The sequence below is a fragment of the Diachasmimorpha longicaudata genome, chromosome 5 (genome assembly GCF_034640455.1).
Source record: "Diachasmimorpha longicaudata isolate KC_UGA_2023 chromosome 5, iyDiaLong2, whole genome shotgun sequence".
Classification (NCBI taxonomy): domain Eukaryota; kingdom Metazoa; phylum Arthropoda; class Insecta; order Hymenoptera; family Braconidae; genus Diachasmimorpha; species Diachasmimorpha longicaudata.
In genome coordinates this window covers 2,149,557-2,171,141 of record NC_087229.1, presented here as the reverse complement: position 1 = coordinate 2,171,141, position 21,585 = coordinate 2,149,557, and the positions used below count along the sequence as shown (strand labels likewise).

Sequence of the window (21,585 nt, the reverse complement as noted above, 5' to 3'; positions counted from 1 at the left end):
TGTACTTCCTACATAAAAGTGGACGCCGAGGGCTATTCAACCCAGAGTATCTTCATGGCCGCTTGGTCTTTGATTTGGCCTGTGACATCGTAAACCTGGGCCTCTTCTAGGAATTTGTCCATGATCATGAGCTGAGTGTCCTAGTGAACATTTTTTCAGTAAAACAGTCACTAATAATACTATATGGTCATCAAGCGATTCGTCATTACAATACAGTTGAAAAAATTGTAACAGCATATTGTATCTAAAACACCACTATTTTATCGAATATTTTTGATTCATATCGGCCAACGGTAGTGAAAGAGACCAATAAATATTTCATACATCTCATTGCATTGCCAAAAAAACCGTGAAATAAGATGCCGCTGTTTTTAGGACCTGTAATAATTTGACAATAGAACAACATTATCCCCTTTATAATATCCTGAAAGGAATGTAACTCCACAAACTCTGTTCACGGAAAGGATTTATGGTCTTACCACAGCAAAGGTATTCATGCCCATAATGATCACCTTTCCAGCCGTCAATACAACAGGATTTTGAGCCCTCAGAAGCATCAACGGTATTAACTTCTGGGTCTTTATCGAAGCATCATACCACTTTGCGTTTGTTCTGAAATTTACCAGAATAATTCGTAGGTAGATATGATGTGTATTTTTTGGAAATCCAAAAACGTAAATGCACGCACATATGCAGTGAAATAAGATATTTCGAAACAAGTACGACGAGGTAGGAACGAGTGTGAAGTTGGTGGCCCGAGGCGAAGCCGAGAGTGGCGAATCACGGGATTAAAAATATCCCGTCGCACGTGTATCCGAACTATAATTTTGGTTAGTGATGTTACGTTCAGCGAGTGGCGAACTTTTGCCATTTGTCGTTTACTAGGAAATAAAAAGTCTTTTTTGTCACTGCTCCTACATTCAGCCCGTGTCGAAAAGTGCTTTTACATTTACTTGTAAACGAAAAGTCAAAACTTGTAAACGAAAAAACCTTTCGTTTACTAGTTAACGGAAAATGGTACAATTTGCCATTCGCTGAACGTAATATTACTAACAAAAAGTATGGTGCGGATACACGCGCTATGGGATATTTTTGTTGAATCAATTAGTTCGGGATCACTAAAACTAATATTAAAAGTTTATTAAGACTTCTCTAATAAAACACTTTACTTTACTTTTACTTTTATGAATCTCGATCCATGAGCCCAAATAAGATTGACTGAAGTAGAGGCTCAGTTTAGGGGGTTTGAGTGACGCCAGCGGCATCGTAGTACGTCACCCCAGAAGAGGCAGGGCACCACACGCAATGTTATGGTGTCTGCCCTTTAGCCGACTCAACAATTCCTCAGTTACTCAGTAACCGTCCCGGTGACAGACGGACTAGTTAAAAATGGAGGTGTAGTCCTCTGCGTCACCGAAGTGCTTTATTTCCATTCAAAGTAGATAACATTAGGATGAGCAGAAAGGAAGATAAGAGGATGCTTCATTTAAAATGAAGGAGATAAGGAAGGCGTCATTCCAAACCCTACTACCGGGTTCGGTTCTACCATTATCTTTTCAACTTTTTGACAGAATAATTGAATGGTTACTTGATTCACGGTTTTAAAGAAACTCTGAAAATGAGCATTTTGTGTTGTAAGATAGGGATTAAGAATTATTTATAATTAAAAATGAGCAGACACCCCAGCATTGCGTGTGGTGCTCTGCCTCTCCTGGGATGAGATACTACGATGCCACTGGTGTCACTCAAGCCCCCAGAACTGAACCTCTACTTCAGTCCATCCTCTTTGTATGAGCCCATGGCCCGCAACGCCATCGAGTGACAACACTATATTTTCATCGCTATTCCAATGTGATTCTAATTCTAGGAATTACAATAGTTTTAACTCGTGTGATTGGCACTCCACACTCGTTACCACCCCGTCGCACTTGTATCGAAATATACTATTAATTTACAAGGAAACGAAAAGGCACTTTTTGACACGGGCTGAACGTAGCAGCAGTGACAAAAAATATATAAAAAATTAAAGCGAATATAGAACTATAGGAAAAGACCATATGAAAAAATCAGTTGGATGTTCATGTACAATACGGACACCTTCTGACCACAAAATCTACATTTTGGAGATTTCTAAAATTCTAGGGTGATCCTCTCATTGTGCTCGAAAGTGTTCAATCATCGGTTCGTACCCCAGTCGCGATATTAAGGGAACTTGTAAAGTGTCTCGCAGGGTACCGTTTTGCACACAATCACCGCAATTTGGGCATACATAGTCTCCTTCAAGTTGGAACTGGCGTCCATCACCCGTTGAGCTACGAAGCACTCGACAAAGAGATGTAGCATCTGAGTTATGATATTAATAACGAATTTCGTCATTTTTTTCCAGTTAGCCATACTATTCACTATCTAATATTGTTCGATTGAGAATGGTTCCAGTCAAAGTGTCAGAAATCAGAAATTACAATTTAATTACTATACCTGTACACCAGTTATACTAATTAAGGTCATATTAAGTCCAATTATTCCGAAGAAAGACCAGAGGTACATGTCTCTAACGTGTTCTGCAAAACTGTTCATTGGAATTTTATTATCAACGCAGAACCGTACTATCATCAGATAATTGTGACATACTCTATTGCTCGGCTATGAATCATGGCACAGCGTTTCATATACTCATAACATTCCTCCTCACTTGTACATCCATCGTGCGATGGCAAATGCTCAATTGCATATCTAAAATAAAAAATTTACCTTGAGATTGGTAGTGCTTGTTAATCGCTCTTCCCGTAGTCAAGTGGTAAAACGAGATAAATTGACTTGTCTCCGAGTTGGGTTGGCGAACGATATCTCCGCATCTAAGAGAGATGGCGGAATCTTTGTCATGACATTGTTTGAATCGTAATCTATTTTAGCTAAGTTCAAGGTCGAGAAGCTCGGCCATTTACGAAAATCATCGGACTTTTTTGGGTTAGTCATCAGGTCTGGTATAGTCATCAAAACTCCACCCAAATCAGTCGAAGATTTATATTGAAGTGGTTCGTCGTGGGTCAGCCGTCAATCTAGTCGCCAATCGGAGGCGAGACGCTCTAGAAGCGAATTTGATTTTCTCCGCTCCCTCTCCGGGTAGCTTTCGATTCTCGAGAGCGTTATTCCTCAGGCTAGTCTGGCGTAGAACGCCGTGGTATAGAGCCAAGCTAAGTTTTTTCGATTTTTGCAATACCCGTTAACCCACCAAATATACCAGTCGGACGCTATTAATAATAAAGTAACATTAGGAGGATTAATAACGCGTTCACTGATTATTGACCTTCATCTCACAGAGTTTTCCTTCTCCTCACTGGTCAAACTGGATCGAAAACCCACGAGATCAATTGAATATATTAACAATCTAAAGTCAATGCCTTAACAAGTCAATCAGCGTCAGACAAGTTTAGTACATTAGCGTCAATTACCTCAGCGATGGAAATTCAACAAAAAAAAATCGTCAATTCAAATTGTAAATTCTACAAGTGATTCGACGGTATTAAACAAAATGTAATTAATCTGGATTAAGTATAATCAACATGGGGTAATGCATTACGCACATGGAGAGAAAAATCTGGCAATTTTTATAGTGTGATTCCGATAAAAATTTTTGTATACTTTCGGCGTAAACTGCAGGTCTGAGATAAATTACTATGCCATATAGTAAAATTTCTGTATCGGCTTAAGAAAGCTTCTATATCGGTTTTATAAAAATTGAGGTCTGATACGACATGTCCCATGACGAAGTTCAGCGTCGCCAATAATCGGCTATAGTCGGCGTTCACCGGTAACCAATCACAATGACTTGCCGAAAAATTGCTGTGTGGCACAATAAAAAGGCACAATAAGAGGAACAAATAAAATAAACTGCCCTAGATAGAACTTTTGCAAAGATTTCTATCAACTTTTCATTTAACTTGAAACAGAAAATGATACGCCTTGATATTTTATAGTGCTGTTTAGTAAATTTTACGAGGCCACATATCATTAATGATAAAGTTTGCGATATTGTAATCTGTACATCTAAGTATTCTAGCATTTTGCACCTCGATTCTAGTACCCGGCGCAGTAATTTTTCGCTCACTTTTCTCTCCAGTGACGAAAAGTTATCCCAACCCACTAATAACTTATCATAATTTCATACAAACGAACTTCAACAATTATTTCAACCTGACGACCCTCGATTTCAACAACCGTCCTAAAGCAAAATATTCACTAAACAATTATTTATCGTAACTCTCAATTCACTTCACTAAACAAATTCTAATGAAAATTCTGGTATCTTCCTTAGATTTTCAGATATTTATAAAAAAACTGGTGAATAGTCAGACTTGACTTATCTCGTGTTACCACTTCCCTACTAATTTCATTACTAATGTTTTACGTCACCCTAATCCCTTGAGTAATCCATTTGCATGCTCAGAGAATGTGAACATTATTACATCGCATGAACCAATGACTGTCAAACGCGTGAAAATACCAAATGATGTTGCACACCAGAGATAATAATACCATGTGTCCACGTCGATGGGACCGAATTCCAGTGGCATTGAAAATCGTTTTGCCAATGTAACATTGGGGTACAGCAGGTAAACGGTCAATCTCTCCTGCAAGGGTTCACTCACATAGCTTGCCCAACTTGCCCACATCGCAGCTGAAAATATTTCATATTAATCAGATATCAATCATAATACGGTCATAATCGAACTAGATGACTCACTCATGTAAAACTTAACGAATTTTTGTCCGAAGGCACTGTAATTATGGAGGCAATGAAGTCCATTATTTTTCGGAAGAATCGTCCAATTACATTTAATTTGTTCGAAAAGGTGAATCATCTAAAAAATAAAGGGACGAGTGAATGACTGGAATTGGTGATTGTATCATTAAAGTGAACGAGAAATTGAGAGGACAAATTGAGGAGTCGTTTACTCCTCGCAATGAATACTTGGAAAATCATAACTTGCCATGTTATAATGACAACAATTATTGGTGTACTTTACGAATATCATTAAATCTGCAACGAATGGAACACAACAGTCCAGAACCGTGTCAATATTGTGTCGATTTATCCAAAAGGCTGATAACTTTAACAACATCAAAAATGTAAAGAAAAACTGGCAGAGGAGAAAAGAACGAATTTTTCGATAGTACCTGTACTACAAGCATCATGCCAAGGATAGAAAATGTGACAATGGCAGAGAATATATGTCTTCTCGTTGATTGATAGGGCCATTGACCCAGAAAAGACGTCACGTCTTTCATCATTTTATAATAGTGATGATTCCAAAATTCATCAGCACCAGACATTTCTTAAAATTCGAATAGATTGAATAGAATAAACATTACCTGAATTGAACGGAAAAAATATTCATGAAGAAACAGAATATTTTACGGGGAATTGATAATGGGACTAGTCTTAAAATTCCATATCTAAAGTTCGTCCACGCAGTCTATGACGTACTAACATTTGCGTTGGGACATCAGACTTCCTAAGCATGATCGATAAATTAAATATTAACTCGCGGGCGTTGAGAAAAAAACCCACCTGCGATTGACAGTGATGAAATACATCTTTTAAATATTCTGCGAAAAGTTGAATTTTTACTTCATGGCAAATACTCAATTGATTTTCACGTCTTTTAATAATAAAAATGAGAAGGAGTGGAATTTACAGACTCTACGGCGCTGACTGAGCTATTTAACAATAATAAAATAAGAATAGAAGTAGAAATGAATAGAACGCAATATATTGTAGTATCGGGAATTTTTATATAGCTAGTAGTTTTGGGAAATATATTCTTAGACCGTAATGGTTGTATTTTGGAGTGGGATTAAGAATCGTAAGATCAAGTTCTTCCAAGTATAGCTATAAGATTTTATTGTAGACGTAAAAATAGGCGCTATGTGTGGAGAAACTTCGCGAGTAGACATAGATGGTACAGGGATGCGAGCCTGTACAATAGGAGTACCCAGAGAGTCATATTTTGTGGGTTGATGAGTGGCCCACAGATGTCAGGGGAAAATCGTTTCCAGCCAGCGAGGTCCAAAGATGCTTGGATCACGTGACGCTGCTAGTTCCAAGTTCGGAGTAGAAGGTAGCCTGAGTTGGCATCAGATAGTTAGAGTATAGACGAGGTGTGGAAAGACTGCCACCCTACGTGTTTTGTAAGAGTAGCGTATTGTTTAACGTAGAGTCAAATCGTGCGTTTATAATAATAACTTAAACGTAGTATTTTGAAAAGTTTAACAGTGTATAGTGATATAAATAAAAATATTTATCTGTTAAACGTTTGTGTTTGAATTATTGTGAGGTTCCGGGATGATTTTGGGCCGGATGGGATGGTGGGTGAGGAAGTTCCGGTGATGTAGAATAATTTGGCACTGGGTGTGATGAATGTCCGATTTATTTCCCTTTAAATAATTATACACAGTGTGCACTCCGAGGTGTTAAAAACTATTCTTTATTAATAGTGGACTGTAATTTCCGCCGTGTTTGATTTGCCGATCTAACCCCGTTGGTTATCCGATGGTAGCCAATAATTCCCCGGTGGAATTCCCGTAAGACACACCGTATGTCTTATCCGAATGCTAGATGATGGCGTACTGACCATCGTAACGATCCCGAGATCGATCGTGACCTCTCGTTACGATGGTCAAGGGTGATTGGCCGAGGTTATCCGGTTGGTCATCCTGAATTTGACCGCGGGATTTTGAACAGTTTGTGTCTTTGCGACAAACTCCCTTTCATCCACATATCTCACCATATTCTCTTTGAAAGTTCAATAGTTTCAATTAGATAAAATCACTCTTTAATTATTGAAATCTCTGCCACATGGATGTTTCAAGACGGTCATAGTTATAAGATGTATTTTCCTTATGGAAAACGTTAGACATATTATTGTCTATGTATTTCATTTGTATCAACCCAGGGTTGAGTTCGAGCTACCACATCAATATCACTCGAGATGTGATGTTTTCTCTGACGTCTCTCGAGGTGTTAGAACTGCATGAGAAGAAAGTTAATTGTTGAGGGAAACGAATAATCACTTGACACTGGGTGCTTCAAACACTATTTGCTATTTTTTATTGGATACGGCTTTGCGTACAATGTATACAAAAAAACTTATGACTTCACTCTAACTCAACTCCCAAAAACAAACTGAACTCTCCTCCAGTTTTCCTCGTGCGACAGACCCAAGTAAGAGTAGGGAAATTGCAATACAACAATTATTTTTTGTTTTCTCGGATTGGTGGGCCAAGAACCTTCGAACTCATTGGTGTGCTCTATTGATGGTGAAAGTAGAGAGGGTGTGGCTTGAAAAACGGCAGAAATTTGACATTTTTGAAGTCATAAATCTCTGGCCAGGTTCTTCTAGAAGTAGGTTCAGTATATGGGTACTAGTCAAAATTGGGGTGTTCTCCACTATAAAGGACAGGTTCGGAGGTTTTTGGTTTTCCCGCGATTTTAGGGTTGAGAGAAAAAAAAGGTGAATAATTGGACAGTCGCCTATGACAAATGAAAATTTTAGAGAATTTTACATACAATGCATATTGCATCATTGATTTTTTTTATTAGTTTAAAGTGCTGAAGCCCCAGAGTTGAGTTATTTACACTTTCTTCATTTCACAATTCATGTCCATTTTTTGAAATTACAATCTTTTCGATATTTACAGATCTCTTCGAGGTACTTATGGTCGGCAGCATCTGAAAATTTTTTCGTAGTCCATGATTTCGAGCAGTTGAATTTCGTATAATTAGTTATTCATTTTGTACGCTTCCAATGGTATCTTGGAGAATGCCATAGCGTGTGATCGAAATTTTGCTTTTCCGCATCCCAAGTATAACTGTAATCGATAATTATTCCAATCTTTGTCAGGAGGCAGCAAGACGTTAGTGATTAGCTTTGACTCGATTAACAATGACCATATCTTCTCTCTTCAGCTTGCGTTATTATAAAAACAACCTTGCCAGGTTATGATTTTCGGAAACCTTGCATGGCCTATTAATCTACTCTACTTGCATGATATCAAACACTTAGGCCATTACCCATGTTATGTCCTCCCTAGGTAACTAGGAGAATGGTGGCGCCAGGTGAGTAGTATTTAGCGCCAATCTTCGAATGTGGGTTCGTTAGCCGCTAAACCTCTAATGAGGACTCCATCGAAGTCTGTTTCTCCAGGTTGAGGGTAATTGAATTGTTGGGTAATTCAATAATAAAACAATAACACAACTGCTTAGAAGAGCACACTAACACTTTATTTGGTAAAAACTAACCGTAAATTGGATCCTTATACAAAAGTTATTCTAATAACTGATCCTAATTTAGCTCTTGAAAACTAATTGAACAGGCTAACGGAGAGAAGCTGCTAGCAGGAAAATTGTATTAATACTAACTTATTTCAACTTAAACTTCTAAGGGTTGGGTCCAGTAACCCCCACCAGTCCCCAAAAGTGGCGCACGCAAGTCCTCCTCTTGGAAGGTTTTAGATTTCTCCTTGTACAACAAACAATGAACAATGGATCCCACATGTGTCGAAGATGTAACCCAGAAAACCTTTAAAATAAGCAGTGCTCAAATTTCATGACTTGGGACCGTGACCGTTGACTTGATTTTTTGTCTTCAAGTTTCAGTTTTACAAAGAACGCCCTTTATCCAGAGTTTTGAGGGTAATAAATTAGATTAAAACTCAACAACTTGAGATTTATGCGCCTATATTCAAATTGGTAAAAGCAGGCAGGAACGTTTCCCAACTGAAGCCCGGATGGGTCATCCAACGAAGTCCAATCTAAATGACAATTGACAACTTGTTCATGTCAATGTTAATTGGGATGAGTGTTTATTTAATCTTTGATGACGAAAACACTGAGTGCTTCGAGAGAACACGTCAACTATTTATTCATTTAATAATATTACAAACTCTGAAACTATCCTTTTAGCTATGTCTGATCTCTAAAAAAGGATTCGTCGAAAACAAACACTGAACTGACTCGAATATTCAAAATTTCCCTATTTTGAAGTGAAACTCCTTTGCGCTCGTTAGGCTGTAATTCCAATATCGTATGTAACGAAAAAGCGACAGGAAAAGGGTGGGGCTGGCGCGCGTGGTGTAGTAGTAGCGCGTTCGGAGTAGGAACATGGCTCATTATGTTAATATCATGAAGAATAGTAATAAAATCTTTTTATTAATATCGGGATAGTTCACTGGAAATTACGGGTGGAATCCAGTGGCATCAAATGCTTTTTACGCATTTGAAAATCATGAAATCTCCGGTCTAACTTATCCTTCAGTAAAATGCCCAAATTTTAAGGGGTACGCAAATGAGAATTTCGTAATTTATTGAAATATATACTCTAATATGAATATTGGAGATTATTTTTCCTATCCAAATTTCAGCCAATAGAATTGCACCATTTGTTGATATTTTGTATAGCCTACCTCGAATTTCAGCGATTATTTTTCCCATCCAAATCTTGGCGAATAGGATTGCACCATTCGACGTTATTTTGTATAGCCAACACGGTATTTCAGCGGAAATTCTTGAAAATTTCACTGGAAATTTTTCATGTTGCCTATATAAAAAAAAAAACAAATGATGAAGTAACCCTCAATTGTATCTGACCTATTGGATGGCAATTCGTTGAAAATTATGTCTCATGGTGCAATTCTATCGGCCAAGATTTGGATGGGAAAAATAATCCCCCGAATACCACTCGAACTTCGAAATTATCTGATATTTCCCTCAAGGTTCCCTACAAACAAATAAGCTTGTCAAATTATCCAGAAAAATCACTCGCGCTCGTGATTTTTAAACAGGAAAACTTGACACGTTCATTTGTTTGCAACGAACCTATCGGGAAATATCCGATAATTTCGGAGCTCTCGTGGTATTATATGCGTTATGTGCTTTGGGCCGGGACACGGCATCCTTATGAGAGAAGCTACTAAAGATTCGGCCTAAAGACCCCCCTCCTTGCCCTTCCTTCACCTTGTCATCGGTCCTGGGGCATGCGCGGGGCGCCTGCTGAGCAGCGATAGCTGTGGTTAACTTCATAGCGTTGAAAATTTTTGGCCATTTTAGACGCCCAAAAAATTTACTTCAATTTTATTAGTGATTTTCACCTCTAGCTCCTATTTTGAGGTTTTAAAGGGGTATCAGAGATCTCTCCAAGGTCCTAGAAGCACGAGCATGTCATCTCCCAACGGGGAAGGGCCTCCTGAGGAGTAAAATACATCCATGGGTGAAGACGCCTTCTGTGACGGGGACAGTGAGCTGAGCGCGTTTAGTTACTTCCAACGGCATGGAGTGCCAAAGCCCTTGGTTAATTATGGGGAATCCTCGGAAGACGAACACCCCCCTTCCAAGAGACGCAGATCAATTTCCCCGGGTTTATCTTCTCTTCAAAATCAGGTGAATTTCCTCACGTCTCTGGTTTTGCAAAAAGTTGCATCACCCTGCGCTACCAGCACATCTTCAGCGATATCATCAGCTGCCAGACAACAACCCTCTGGTACCCCCATCATCTACAGTCTAGGTGAATCTGGGTTCTCGTAGGACGTAGGTAGATGAGAGACGTCGTCTCCGACCAGCCAATGCCGAACGCTTAAGGGTTCTTACTGATCTGCAGCGTTTCGGCTCTGCAGAATGGCAGGAAATTAGCTATTCCCATACTCTCAAGAATGTCACGGCCTCTCCAGGTTTTACTGAATTGAAGGTGAATGAGGAACTTTGTCACCTGGAAAAGAAGAAGGACCACTTGGTTTCATGGGATCTTGTCCTTGGTGGTTTGTGTAATGCAATACTTGAGCAGAGGGAATTGCTGCAGTCTGAGCTACAGGATATCCTAAAATGGGTTCATTCCCCCGAATTCTCAGCGAATGCAATGCTGGGTAAATTAATGACGGCTTTTGGCCCCTGTTCTCGCCTGGGCAAGGCCTCCGATCAAATTCTACAGATCATCTGTGGTAAGAGAGCTGAAACAATTCAGGGTCGTCGTGATCGCCTTCTGAGGGAGCTGCCTGTGAAGACAACTCAAGCAGCTCTGAGTAAAATCCCACCTTCTTCTGACTATCTCTTCGGTAAGGAGAACCTACAGGCGCTGACCTAGTCCATGGGAGGCACACAGACTTGGTTGTGTGCCCCTCCTTACGTTTCGTCGAATAAACCTGCACCTAAGAGGAGTTATCCATTTCAAAGACCTTCTAACCAGCCCTTTTCCGGGGGCTCCAGACTGGCACACAACCAAAGAGAATTTTTCGGCTCACAACAACATCCGCGCCAGCATCACAGTCAGCAACCTAGAATTAAGAAGGAGCCGAAAGGGAAATCTGAGGATTTTCCCCGAAAAGGTAAATGACTTTTTGACTACTCGGCCCTTCTTCGGTGGCCAGCTAGCGGGTTTTCGAGACAGGTGGGAAGAGCTCGGGGCTCCCCCATACATTCTGAGGCTTATTTCGGGAACCAGAATCCCTCTCGTCTCGAGACCCCCTCTCTTCGGCAACTGGCAACAATCTCGCTTCATAACAAGGTTTTCACCGGAGATGTCCAAACAAATAGATCTTCTAAAGCTTCAGAGGGTTTTGGAACCTCCAAAAAGAGAAGGCCCGAGTTTCATATCAAGAATTTTTCTAGTGACCAAGAGCAACGGCGACCCTTGCCCCATTTTCGACTTGAGAGGGTTAAACATTCACGTTCAAACCCAAAAATTTCGTTTAATCTCCCATCATCAAATTCCAGAGTTTCTTCAGAACGGCGACTTTATGACCAGAATCGATATCTTCCAGGCATACTTCCATGTACCAATAGCAGAATCACACAGGCAGCTCCTTCGCTTGGTCTACAACGGGGAGCTGCTTCAGATGACGAGCTTGCCCTTCAGCCTCTCATCTGCACCTCACACCTTCGCGATGATATCGAATTGGGTCGCAGAGACAATTCGATCGCTGGGTGTGAGACTGATCGTTTATCTGGACGACTTCCTCCTGGCCTGCCAGAATCGCTCCAAGTTAATGGTCCCGACAGAGGAAACTGTGAAGCTCCTGACTCACCTCGGCTGGGTAGTCAACCTGGAGAAATGCGACCTGACCCCGAACCAGAGAATGGATTTCTTGGGATTCACGTGGGACAGTAAACAGAACTAAATCGGTCTTCCAGAAAGGAAGATTTCACAGATCAGATGTCTCATCAGACACCTTCGTTCATCCAGGCGAGCCAGCCTCACACAGGCCCAGAGTCTCCTGGGCTCCCTATATTTCGCAAACTTCGTAGTACGTCGAGGACGACTCCATTGCCGTCACACCCAGAGATTTTTGACGGAATTCAGACAGAAACGACAGAGGGAAACACGTCAAATCCACAAGGCTGTCGATTCCGAGCTAAGCTGGTGGCTCAGCGCAGTAAAGTCCTGTTCAGACCTCCACAAAAGACCAGTCACAGACTTTTTGACGACAGATGCCGCAGACACCGGGTGGGGAGCCCAACTGAATTCAACTCTCATGTCAGGGGACTGGTCCAGGGATCAGATAAAGTGGCATTCGAACGGCAAGGAGATGTTTGCGCTGTACGCTGCCATCACGCAGGAGGCCCCTTCACTTCGAGGATCTCACATCCTGGTCCAAACGGACAATCAAACTCTTGTCGCGTACATACGAAAAGAGGGCGGGACGAGATCACTGGATCTCCTGAACCCCACCTACAAACTGTTGGACCTCACCGACAATCTCCAGATCGAACTGTCGGCTGCATATCTCCCAGGCAGATACAATTGAGTTGCGTCGACGTCGATCTGTTCGCCTCAGAGAGATCCGCCGTCGTGCATCCGTACGTTTCCTTGAACTCCAGAGACTCCTGCGCCTTATTTATAGACGCCTTCAGTCGCCCGTGGCATTTTAATCTAGCCTGGGTGTTCCCGCCACCCTGCCTCGTTCCTCGAGTACTAGCTCACCTGAACAATTGCACGGGACGGGTACTGTTAGTGGCGCCGAAATTCGATCAAACTTTTTGGATGCCAGATCTAGTATCTCGCAGCAAGGAACCACCACTAACAATCGAGAATCTAGCGGAAGGGTTAGTAGGCCTGACAACACACCTCCCTCCTCCGGAGCTGGACCATCTCTGTCTCCAGGTGTGGAGGGTTGGATGTGGAACCGATTAGTTCATAACTGGACAGCAGAGGAAAAGGACTTAGTTAGTAACAGTTGGCGGGCTGCCACTCTGGAAACATAAAGTACCAATTCGTCGCTGGCTTGGCTGGTGCCAGGATAACAACATCGATCCAGGCTCACCCCAGGGTCACAACGTGGCCCAATTCTTGGCAAACCTCTTCCTCAAGAAGAATCTATCGTACAACACAATTTTAGTCCACAAGTCTGCGGTTGCCACCTTTTGCTCCGGCAAGTCATCGTCATCGATCTCATCGGATTTCACAGTCCGACAGGTCCTAAAAGCTATATCTATAGCTAGGCCTAGGAAAATCAAGACAGACATTTGGGGCGCGCAGCTGCTCTTGAACTGGCTCAGCACTCCGATTCCTGATTTATCACTCTTTGAATTATCCAGAAGAACTGCAGCCCTGCTACTCCTGATCTCAGGCCGTCGAATCCATGACTTGACCTTGTTGAAGGTTTTCAACGACTACCTGTCTTATCTGGGGGATGAGATGATCTTGTGGCCTGCGTTCAGATCCAAGACTGATCGTAATCGATTCCGGTAATCAGGCTGGGGGCTGTCCAAGCATCCTAACATTCGTCTGTGCCCAGTAACATTAATCAAGGCCATGGTAAAGAAGTCAGAGGAGAGACGTGCCACGCAGGGCTTCGACGAACTCTTTATCACTGTTACAGGACTCGTAAAGCCTGCATCTGTGACGATCATTTTCGGTTGGATCCGTTCAGCTCTCCGGGAGGCTGGCATAGCAGCTTCTCCAGGTAGCATACGCTCAGCAGTAGCTTCACGCAGCTGGCTGGATAACGTACCTGTAGAGGAAATCTTAGCACAAGGCAACTGGAGGTGTGCTCAAACTTTGCGAAAACACTACTGTCGCCAGGTTGCCATCAAGGAAAAGAGGAACACACTATCCTCGCATTTTAAATCAGTTTGAAAAACCAAAATTTATTTCCATATCCGTAGAGTAATAAGGTTGTCTAATTGAATAATTAAATACTGTTCCTTATAATCTCTTTTTGTTTCTCGCTGACCAGAAAAAAAAATCATCACATAGCGTTAATCGGGGCGCCAGCAGAAAACAAACACATCTCTCATAAGGATGCCGTGTCTCGGCCCAAAGCACATAATATCAGTGTTTTGAACTCCAACAAAACACTTGTTATGTGCGGAGGCCGACACACGGCATCCTGGCAAGTTTCTTGCTGGCTAAGAATCTCTATGAAGTTAACCACAGCTATCGCTGCTCAGCAGGCGCCCCGCGCATGCCCCATGACCGATGACAAGGGGAAGGAAGGGCAAGGAGCAGGGTCTTTAGGCCGAATCTTCAATAGCTTCTCTCATAAGGATGCCGTGTGTCGGCCTCCGCACATAACAAGTCTTTTGTTGGAGTTCAAAACACTGATAATAATTTTTTGATAATTCTGCGGGTAGGCTATATATAAAAAAACAAACGATAACTTAACGAAATAAACCCCTTGTCAAACTGACAGATTGAATTTTATTGTGGAGATTTTACACAATTGTATCAAAAATGAGTCGATTCGGAAGTAGTTTTCTGGCAAATATTGATAAGGCAATACATGGAACTGTCCCCGTTAATACAATCAAGACGAAAGCATCAGCAGATCAGCCTCCAGTTTCCCTACGTAGCACCGATCGGGATAAGATTCGCAGAAAAACCTGCAAAACTTATCCCTCTCGTTGCTACGCAACGAAACTCTCGGGAAATATCCGATTAATTTTGAAGGTCGAGGGGTATTTGGCTGGATTATTTTTTTCATTCCAATTTCACACAATTAAATGTGTGGCATTTCACGTCATATAGTATGGTTTTTCACTCGTAGTTGTGGCTTCTCCAGCGTATATTTTCTGTCTGCCCAAAATGCAGAGAATTATTTCCAAATTGTGGCTTTTCTCTTCACTGTATTAATGGGAACATTCTTTTTAATTTTTCGATCAATAATATCCAACGATTCTTCTCCAAATCTGCTCATGTCGAGGTAAAGTCTTTGAACTTGATTTTTTCTAATGACAGTTGTTGGATTCCCGGAGAATAAATTACGTACACAGATTTTAAGGGTAAAAACTGATATTTATTCACGGAGCTAATGGTACGTGTTACTCTGAATGTAACGTCGTTTCTGAAGTATTCGGCTACAGTCCGAAAATTAGAACTAACTTAAATCAAAGGAACTCCTCGGTTTTATTCACCTGAGGAAATTAGGAAAAGTGGAGTGGAGATAGTATTTGGTTGTGGAGGCAAAGGTTCGCTAGGACGATTCTCAATTTGGGGTTTTTCCCTGGGATTATCTTAATAGGGGATGTACGCTAGGGTTCTTTTAATTAGGGAAGGTTTTCTAGGATTCTCTTGATATGGGGAAATACATTAGGAACTGCTGGAATGGGTTTATTGGGGTGAGACCCACGATGGACGGTTCGGAGGTTATTAAACTACGGACAATATTTGAATAGCGTACCTACAAAAAACATAGTAAAATATATGTAGGAAGAAAGTATAATGAAATTATTCTATGGAAAAGATTAAAATACTGGGGTATACAACACAGTTTTGAGGTTTGAAACGCATAAAAAGTGTTTATCGGATATTTTCATTGCTGAGCAACCAACAGGGAAATATTCGAAAAATATCCGAAGTAAAACCGTTTTACTTGTACCACGTGAGGGGAAATGCCACCATTTGATTGGTTGAAATTGGAATGAAAAAAATAATCACAAAAAATGCAGACAACACTTTTGAACAGTCTATGACTAAGAAGTTTCACTTCTGTCATGCATAAATTTCACGCATATATTTTTTTTCATTCATTTCTTTGAATCTCTTTAAGTATTAGCTTCGTTGACGCAGTCGAAATATTAAAGAGAGTAAAATGTGGAATTTTAAAATGTTAGTCGAAATTTGGAAATTACCTGGAAACGACCCATAAATCATAAAATCATTCTATGTGGTTCTAGCTATCCAAACCAAAAGACCTTTGTAGAGTTTTTTTTATTGAATGTCACTTGAAATTTGATCTTTGTATAAGCCGTTTGTGTCATAAACGCGTTCCAGAGACAGTTTACTTTTCTCTGAGAGACTCAGGTATTTTCTATCCCCTTCTAACAGCCACATGTGAGATCTCTTTGATTGAGTCACATGATATGGCGAATCGGGGGGGGGGGTTTATTCAGTTTGAGCCAAAGAACAGAGATCATAGGGGAGATATGCAAGGCCAATCACGAGAGATCAACCAGTAAATGGGGGGGCTCCGTTCGAGCTTGCACAACTGTACAGACGGTCGACTGTACACAGAATTATCAGGATGGTGAGCGCACCACTGTGCAGGGTCGGTTAAACAGCGTGGACAAGGTAGAGATTAATTCCGTGTTGACTACAATCGATATCAGCTAAAGCTTCCGGTTGGGACTAAGAGATCGCAGTATGTGTCACACAATAAGAGAATTGGCTATTGAACAAGCATTTGCGATTCTCTCAGGTGTCCACTTTTTATTTTTCCCATTTTTATTTCATGAATATAAATTAGATTTCATAAATATGAATGGATAAAAAGGACGGTGAAATAGGAGAATTGGAATAAATGATCTTCATTTGATTATTCTTTGCAATGATTAAAAATTGAATAATTGTACAAACCCAATTGCGAGACTGTCAAACGATCAATAAGAAATAGCAGCGAATGAAACATGCAAAGACTACATGGTGCAGCGGTCTGTTGCAATAACTTTAAACACAGCAAAAATGCAGCATGATGCGTATCAGTTCTCGACGGCGTCGAGCGAGAATATCCAATAAACCCCACCCCCCTGATTCAAAAAATGATTTCTCCTCCTTTAATTGACACGAAGACATGAAACCATCACAATTCATCGAAGATTTAATGAGCAACGAATGACGCTGGTTTCATTTCTTCATCTCAATTACAGGGATAGTTGTCAACTGTATCGCCAAGCCTACCTTGCTTCTTGTAATCAAACCGATAGGAGTTTGAACGTAAAGGTAGTTTTCATTCGCGATAACCATGAAAACAGTAGCTATAGAGGAGATTGTAGATGCTTCTGAAGTGGCTTCAATGGCAAAATTGGTGTAGCGGTGGCACCCGAACTCCCATGATGAACGTGCCTGTTGGTAAGGCATTATTACGGAACATGTGGCGTGCCATTAGTGGGACGGTTTCCGATTTTTCGAGGTCTCCAGGACTATTCTAAAATCAATTTTTTCGTTTTTCGCATTTCTCTGGGATCCTCTGGCTCTTCGAGCAAAAAGGACCCGGATTTGGGATCACACCGTTTTTCGTCCATATCTTTGGTAATATCAGTAGTAAGTGGGCACGATTGGGGAATTTATTCCAAGAATTCCCCCCGTTTTTCCAGACGTGTCCGAACAGGTTTCCCTTTGTCCTTTGAAGAGGACGTCGCCGCTCTGGGGGCCCCCTGGGGTGAGGGTCCCCGAAAAATGTTGTTTCTTCTACAGGAAGTGGGTGGTGGTTGGGCGGTGAGGGACGCGGGAGGCCTGAAAAATGCTTACAATTATTCCATTGTTGTGCATTGGAATGTCGTTTTGTAGAACGTGTCGAGGGAAATTTTCCATTATTTTTAGGTGGAGGATTGCGTCATACCCTGAGATGGATGGCGCTATAGATGAATGCTGTTTTTCAGTCTTGTTGAGTAATGAATTTTCCCTGGCTATGGAAGACCGTTGGAAAAATTCTCAACGATGTGTTCTTTTTTTTGCCTATGTTTTTCTCTCTTTCTGTTATTGTGTGCCTTTTCATTTTAAAAGTTTTTTTCATCTAAAGATATAAAATGTTTTTGCCTTCCGTCTTTTTTCTTATACCTGAAAAGATGTTAAGGGTTTTTTCATAAATAATTCAACCTAGGGGTTACATTTTATCTTTTTTCATAATTCACAAAAATAATAGTATACATTTTATAAATTTTATAAATCTTTCTCTAGATTAAAATCATTTACAAAATCATATGGGTATGGTTTTTTCAATATGAGGGCATGGTGTAGGCGCCTCCCGCGAATTTATCGAAATAATTAAAGCAATTATGGAATAATTCTCCAAACATTTGGTACAAATATACGAGATTTTCAGGGGTATTGTACGTCGAAGATCATCGCGAGCCATGAGATACATCTCCTCGAAATTTTCGCGTATGCGATGATAAAGATCCTCCGTGGCAGGCATTCTATTGTATGCCATATAATTCATGGCAACGCCTGTAATTGATCGTACAAGCGATTCCGCATATTCTTTGAGAGGTAATGTCTCCAAGAAATGCAGCCACCGATTAATCCACGTAGCCTTGTTGTTCAATATTATGATGCTCTGGCCCATCATCATTGTGGGAGTCTGATTTGCATCCTCATTGCGAACAAAGGTCACGCAGGGATTTTTAAAACTACGGTGGAATTTCAGGTTTATGGCTCCAAATTCCTTTGCAGGTACATTGTGGTTGATCTTGGGATGAAACTTCTCAGGGTCAATGTAGTCTGTCACAGCATCCAGATCGTTGAAAAAAGGCCCCATTCTCGAGTCATCGTCAATATAGCGCGTTTCGAGCGTACGCCCATAAATTGTACAACCGGGACGAATTGACCGAAAGGCGTAACTTGTAAACCGATACGGATTTGCTTTGTCTCCAATCAATTCAAAGATATAACTTGGGACAGTACCGCATGCTGTTCAGCATCACTGCATCCCTTTTGTTTGTTACCCTCCATGTTGAAAGAATGAACGAATGAAATCGGGACGACTGCATAAAATCCACTGCAAGCAGTCGCGTTTTATAGCGCTACGTATGAGAGTGGGGATACAGAATCCCCCACTATGCACATGACAGACCTATAACCGTGACACATTATCCTCCACCGTAGGGATTTCTGCGGCGGCGATGTCACACATACGCCCCACATTCGCGGTTTTTGTATGTCGCGCGTTACCCCCACTCTTACCTTGCATTCTTCTATACCGTTTTTTTTTTAATTCGAGTGACGCGTTTGTTGTCATTTGTTAAAAGACATTGCAACTGCAAAAGAGTCGAAAAACTTCGAAAGTTTCGATTGAGAGTACCTCAAAAAATATCTCGCGGATCGCAAATCGTATGAGCGACGACAAAAGCCTCAATTTCGTCAGAAAAGAGAACGCGTATGTGTTGATAAATATACAGATAGTGATGATATAGGCAGTACAGATAGTGATGACATATGCATTCCAGCAAAAGCGCAGAAAATCGCGATAGGGTCACGATTGGAATGTGAAGTGGAAGATTTCCTTGTTGATCCTCTTCGTATATGTCAATCTAAATTTCTTGGTGGGACATGGAATAAAATCCTTATCAGATAGCGCAGGGATAAATTAGATTCTCAAGACGGGGCCGTAGACATGTGTACGACTTTTAAAGTATGTTACAATGAAGGACCTACAGAATCTAATAAAGAAATCGAATCACAATTTCAAATGAGATATAATCCTCCATCACTGAGAAGCATTGCAATCGCGAATTTATTAAATGAAAGGAAATATGCGAAAAATGACAAAACTTTGGCCGTGGTTGCCAAAGCAATTTTGCACACCAGTGATGTATTATTATATAAAATGTTGAAATCAATGGGTTTTTTCGACTGCATACAAAAAACAAGATTATGTAAAGCAAGCGTGGGGGAAACACTCTACTTGTGTCAATTCGGAGGAGGATTACGGACTCAGTGTTTTTGTATATATTTCCGTTTTTTTATTTAAAAAAATTTCAACACGGTGACAGTGACCTGTCAAGGAGCGTGCCAGGAGCACTTCGCATTAAGGGTCAGTTTTTTCCCTATTTTTTTGCATGTTTTTTTGTTATGTGTTGTGTTTCGCGGTTTTTTAAATTGTCAGTGTTTTCGCGTCCGCGGGTTCTTTTTTTCAATGTTTTTATTTCGCGTGTTTTTTTTTTGTTTTAATTTGTTCTCGTCGTGGGGTATACTGTTACGTCCAATTTTAAAATGACGTATGATTTTTAACTACTTTCTTCAGTGCAACCGGTTGAAGAGAATTTCTCTCTTTTCGATTATTTATTTTTACCTGGTTTATGAATTTGTTGAGTCCTACCTCAATTTTTCAGTTGTCGGAGTTTTTCTCTTAGCCTACTCAGGAAATTCTTCGTCGAAGGAGTGATTTTAAACGAAGCGTGGTCCTTGCTGACAGGAACTTGGGTCTGCTGCTGATTGGCCACGTAATCAGTGGTAAAATATCCCTGCGTCTGGGGATGTGGTGCAGTTCCTGGTGTCTCCTGTTGGGGTCCGGATACTGGTTCACGACGTTGGACCAGTTTTAAATTTCCCTGGCAGTCCCTAGTGACTGCAATGCTGAGGGTGTCACTTCTAATCACTGTCGGCACTGAGTTATTGTTTCCCAACAACGTGTCTAAATCCATTTCTTGGGGATTTTGATAATTCGTCGCCAACTTCCGCAGCTGATATTTTCTACCCCCACGTCTGGTCCTTTTCGGCATTGAAATAATTGCGGGGGAAGGACTGAGTAGTTTGGAGATGGTACTTAAGATTCAGCAATCTTCTGCTCCAATCCTTTATTGGACTAGGACTTTGATTGAGCAGTCTTCTGCTCCAATCAATTAGGATAAGGAGATTTAATGCAAGCAATCTTCTGCTCCGCAATAAATGATGAATTCACCACGGTGGTAGGATTATGAATGAACTATTTATTATTTAAATCGGGGCGTTTTTATATAGAATTCGCACCCGGTTGTAACATCAGCAGAAAGCATTTCCGTCCGGTGCATTTTGTCAGCGCAAAATCTTCGTGCGATTTGTTTCAGGTGATTTAGCATTTTTTTCTTGGCATTTGCAGTGCCATTAGTGATCATTTTCAGTAAAATTGTGCGCTCGGAAAACATTACAATATAATTTCTTGTTTATCTTACGTTTATAATATTTCTTCATGTTTATTGTTATTAGCTTAACTTTTTCCAACCGGATCGGTAATTCGCTAGAGCGCGGGTAACTTGTTCCACACGTTGATAACTGGACTGTCAGGACTGTGTAGGATTCGACGGTCGGTATCTCGGAGGTGGGTAAACAGGTATAACCCCTCTATGGGTAACCGGCTCAAAGCGTCGATAACTGAACCGTCGGTAATAAGATTCGACGGTCGGTATCTCGGCGGTGGGTAAGCAGTTGACGAGATGTGAGGACGTAACAACACGTTTCGTGTTTTTCATTTAAATTTCAAAATCCATGTATTTTTCTTCATTTTCATTTTTGTTGTTTTAGTTTTTGTTTGATGAGATGCCTGGTTTGTGGGAGTGGAGTGGGTGAGGAGAGCAATGAGTGGTGAGATATGGCGAGGAGGGAATGAGGGGGGCCGGCGTAA

At 41.0% G+C, this 21,585-nt stretch overlaps 2 protein-coding genes and 1 long non-coding RNA gene across 8 annotated transcripts; 1 reads left to right on the top strand and 2 right to left on the bottom strand.

Annotated features, from left to right (window-relative positions):
* Positions 1-5,530, bottom strand: LOC135162726 (uncharacterized). 6 transcript variants are annotated; one of them, XR_010299003.1, is made up of 10 exons: positions 5,179-5,527; positions 4,992-5,111; positions 4,745-4,862; positions 4,414-4,678; positions 2,632-2,733; positions 2,479-2,569; positions 2,270-2,406; positions 480-612; positions 210-378; positions 4-140 (listed from the first exon to the last, which is right to left on the bottom strand). XR_010299003.1 is itself a non-coding variant. In XM_064121496.1 (9 exons), the coding sequence occupies exons 1-9, from the start codon at positions 5,332-5,334 to the stop codon at positions 33-35; spliced, it is 1,230 nt and encodes a 409-aa protein (XP_063977566.1). In that variant the 5' UTR covers positions 5,335-5,528; the 3' UTR covers positions 1-32. The 6 variants fall into 6 exon arrangements, 5 of the variants coding, with proteins under 5 accessions (XP_063977566.1, XP_063977567.1, XP_063977568.1 ...); XM_064121496.1 differs by lacking the exon at positions 210-378 and having other exon boundaries at positions 1-140; positions 5,179-5,528; XM_064121497.1 differs by lacking the exon at positions 210-378 and having other exon boundaries at positions 1-140; positions 2,270-2,343; positions 5,179-5,528.
* Positions 5,531-11,138: 5,608 nt separating this feature from the next.
* LOC135162242 (uncharacterized) lies at positions 11,139-12,168 on the top strand. Its single transcript, XM_064120481.1, has 2 exons — positions 11,139-11,376; positions 11,423-12,168. Exons 1-2 carry the CDS (start codon positions 11,139-11,141, stop codon positions 12,166-12,168), a joined length of 984 nt encoding a protein of 327 aa, XP_063976551.1.
* Positions 12,169-14,495: 2,327 nt separating this feature from the next.
* LOC135162740 (uncharacterized) lies at positions 14,496-21,526 on the bottom strand. The gene is made up of 3 exons (XR_010299009.1): positions 20,305-21,526; positions 17,827-18,044; positions 14,496-17,720 (listed from the first exon to the last, which is right to left on the bottom strand). It is a non-coding gene; the product is annotated as an uncharacterized LOC135162740 (long non-coding RNA).
* Positions 21,527-21,585: the final 59 nt, after the last annotated feature.

What these genes read in the sequence shown, in the direction of transcription:
- LOC135162726 (XM_064121494.1), bottom strand. Translation starts at nt 5,334, where the DNA reads ATGTCTGGTGCTGATGAATTTTGGAATCATCACTATTATAAAATGATG. An exon ending in ATTCATAGCCGAGCAATAGA is followed by an intron (nt 2,570 to 2,631) that starts GTATGTCACAAT and finishes TCCAATGAACAG; the next exon opens with TTTTGCAGAACACGTTAGAG. An exon ending in TTAGTATAACTGGTGTACAG is followed by an intron (nt 2,407 to 2,478) that starts GTATAGTAATTA and finishes GAACAATATTAG; the next exon opens with ATAGTGAATAGTATGGCTAA.
- LOC135162242 (XM_064120481.1), top strand. Translation starts at nt 11,139, where the DNA reads ATGGGAGGCACACAGACTTGGTTGTGTGCCCCTCCTTACGTTTCGTCG. An exon ending in TGAGGATTTTCCCCGAAAAG is followed by an intron (nt 11,377 to 11,422) that starts GTAAATGACTTT and finishes GTGGCCAGCTAG; the next exon opens with CGGGTTTTCGAGACAGGTGG.